This window comes from Poecilia reticulata, linkage group LG14 (genome assembly GCF_000633615.1).
Source record: "Poecilia reticulata strain Guanapo linkage group LG14, Guppy_female_1.0+MT, whole genome shotgun sequence".
Classification (NCBI taxonomy): domain Eukaryota; kingdom Metazoa; phylum Chordata; class Actinopteri; order Cyprinodontiformes; family Poeciliidae; genus Poecilia; species Poecilia reticulata.
In genome coordinates this window covers 26,403,264-26,406,517 of record NC_024344.1, presented here as the reverse complement: position 1 = coordinate 26,406,517, position 3,254 = coordinate 26,403,264, and the positions used below count along the sequence as shown (strand labels likewise).

General features: G+C 42.9%; 1 protein-coding gene across 1 annotated transcript in view; it reads right to left on the bottom strand.

Moving 5' to 3' along the window:
- Positions 1 to 280, bottom strand: part of LOC103476351 (cullin-5) — a gene marked incomplete at its 3' end in the record, with an annotated part of 12,646 nt that extends 12,366 nt beyond the window's left edge. The window contains 1 exon segment of the mRNA XM_008428627.2: positions 190 to 280. Coding sequence (XP_008426849.1) covers positions 190 to 216 — 27 coding nt within the window.
- Between the last annotated feature and the right edge of the window lie 2,974 nt (positions 281 to 3,254).

Genomic DNA, 3,254 nt, shown 5'->3' with positions numbered 1-3,254 from the left:
CTTATTTCCCCACAGCTAGCTCTGCTGTAGCCCCAGAGTGTAGCTGCTACAACCCGGAGGAGCGGCCCTGACAGCGCCGTCATAGCCCGGTGCTGTTCGGTAAACCCGGAGCGGAACCGCTGCGGTACCGCGGACCGGACAGCCGTTGCAGTCAGCCGACAGAACACATCATTGAATTGAGGCTCCTACCTTCAGCAAATTAGACGGCGCCGCCATGTTCCCTCAACTTATCCTCTCGGAAAATCTCGCGTGAACATCAAAAGTGGGGAAATATGCTGCGTTCGAGTCACCTCGGATGTTTCAGGTTGAAACTGGGCAGAGGTTGGMGGTAACTAGCTAGAATGTTACATTTTGGGGGTACCAATACTTTTGGAARTAGCTTTAGGATACTGTCCTTTTAATATTGATTTCAGTAATACTGTTATTTTTACTAGAGTTGAATTTCTGAATCCTCCACCAATTAAGAGTAACTTCACGTGTTTTAACCAAAATTATRTCAGCCACACTTACAGTTTGTGTTAAATATGAGCAAACTTGTAATGTTGTTTTCTATCCACTRAGTAGGGCTGCACATATCGCAAATATATTGTTATCRCAATATCACTGTGTGCAATGTTCATATCATGCTATGACTTACCATTTTTCACACTAATGTAATATTTAGATGTTGGTTGTTTTTGATTTGGTCAGTTGYCCAGGGAGGCAGTAGAAAGGGACGGGTCACCCAAGAACTATAAAATTGATCATGTCTAATCTTTGACTGGCTCAATTCAAATATATAAATATAAAAACAGCAGAAATCCGTAGAGGGGTGTAATACTTTTTCACAACGCTGTTATTAATTGTGGCATTTCTTTAATAAATAGAAACTGAACTTCTGCAATGTTACAAACTTCTCCTCCATGTTGGGATTGACCCGGGTTTTTCCCCTCAGCACCGTCTGGTAGGCGTTGCTGGAAAAGGCAGATTTTCACACAGATCTCACTGAGTTGGATCAGAACCAGAACATATCAGAACTGTCTCAGGGGAACTTCCTGCTCCGTCTGCACCTCAGTGTTTGTTATCATTCCTTGTTCTGCCTGACGAACTTGGATCAAGGTTTCCCACGTCAGCAGGAGGGATTTCAACCTGCGTAGAAAAACAACAGRACAGATAATCAGAGCGCAAACAACGCAGTTGGTGAGACCGAAACAAGAATTTTCAGAAAACTGAAGCAATATTTTAAAATCCTGGGTAATTTCTAAGTTGACCTGCTTTCAGGTGGCATTAATGTTCACCGCCAGGACAGGAGTCTGCATGGGAATTGTGCAAAGATGTTAAACAAACACCTTCTGCCATCACTGTGGTGAACTGGTAAAAATAATTTTATCACAACTTTCTGTCATCACACCGGATATTTGACAAAYAWMMGRYGCCCACCACATCTCCTGGTGTGTTCTTAACTTATGATTTACAAAATTCAACATACAGAGCCACAACAATGTCCAAATGAAATTTTAGTCAAACTCTAACCATTGTTGTCTTGGAAGAACTGGCCTTGACTCTATGCCTGCTAGGAAGATATTACAACATGTTACAGAAAAATATGCATTGTCTTTCTGAAAAGAGGCGAAAGATCAGAAATCAGAGTCCTGACTGATTCTCAAGGGTTAGAAATNTGGATAAAGGCCACTGAGTTTCATCTGGTATTGATTGCCTTGGCCTGAGTCATCAGAAAGTCATCATATTTGCAGGCACATTTTCTGCTAATGAATTTAAAGAAAAAACTAAATYCACATYCATAATTGCACAGAGGTGCCAAAACTTTCTACAGCGAAACAGAATCAAAACTGAAGTTATCTTTGCGCCTAAAGGGGAACGATCCAGTTATAGATCCAGAGTTATAGRTCTAGTTATAGAAACTAGAGATCAGGCTGACCTCTGACCTGAACTTTCAGAGCCACATAAAGATGGTTCCAAAGTGGGCCTTCTATCAGCTGAAGAACATTTCCAGGATTAGAGGACTAATGTCTCAGTACCAGAGAAACTCATCCAGACATTTGYCTTGTTTATTACTGCAGCAGCATCTTCACAGGTCTGAGAATAAACTTTAAATACTGCYGTTTATAAATCACTGAATGGCTTAGCACCACAACACATTAAATATCTGCTGCTGCATCACCCTTCAGACCTCTCAGGTTCTGGTTCTGCTCTGYATCCAGAAYCAGAACCAAACATGGAGAAACAGCATTCAGCTTCTATTCACCACAAATCTGGAACAAACATCCAGAAMACYGAAAAACAACTGAAACACTGAGTTCCTTTAAATCTAGACTAAAAACCCGCCTGGTCAGAGCCGCTTTTCATTCACAACAACTGGAATATTAACTGATTCCAATCTGGATTACAATTTTCCATTCCTTGTCTTTGTTTTACTCCTGTAATGTTTGTTTGTTGTSATTTACAAGTTGAATTGTTCTGCTGCTGGAACACAAATAAACTTGCCTAAACTGGATGAAGGACTAMATAAATGGACTCCTTCAGATTAAATGATTTGCTTTGACCAAACCTCATCTCTGCCCAGCTGACAGAATCAGTTTATCAGGGGACAACATGAGGAGGCTGACAGCTGATCCATGGACCTCCTGCTGGGTCTGGAAGAACCGTCACATCTACTGAATGACAGCGGATCAGATCTGAGACCAGCCCGGAAGGAGACCGAGACAGAACCTCCCATTCAGAACCGGGTTCTGTTCCCCATCGGGTCCCGTTGTTTCTGCCTTATTTCCCCACAGCTAGCTCTGCTGTAGCCCCAGAGTGTAGCTGCTACAACCCGGAGGAGCGGCCCTGACAGCGCCGKCATAGCCCGGTGCTGTTCGGTAAACCCGGAGCGGAACCGCTGCGGTACCGCGGACCGGACAGCCGTTGCAGTCAGCCGACAGAACACATCATTGAATTGAGGCTCCTACCTTCAGCAAATTAGACGGCGCCGCCATGTTCCCTCAACTTATCCTCTCGGAAAATCTCGCGTGAACATCAAAAGTGGGGAAATATGCTGCGTTCGAGTCACCTCGGATGTTTCAGGTTGAAACTGGGCAGAGGTTGGMGGTAACTAGCTAGAATGTTACATTTTGGGGGTACCAATACTTTTGGAARTAGCTTTAGGATACTGTCCTTTTAATATTGATTTCAGTAATACTGTTATTTTTACTAGAGTTGAATTTCTGAATCCTCCACCAATTAAGAGTAACTTCACGTGTTTTAACCAAAATTAT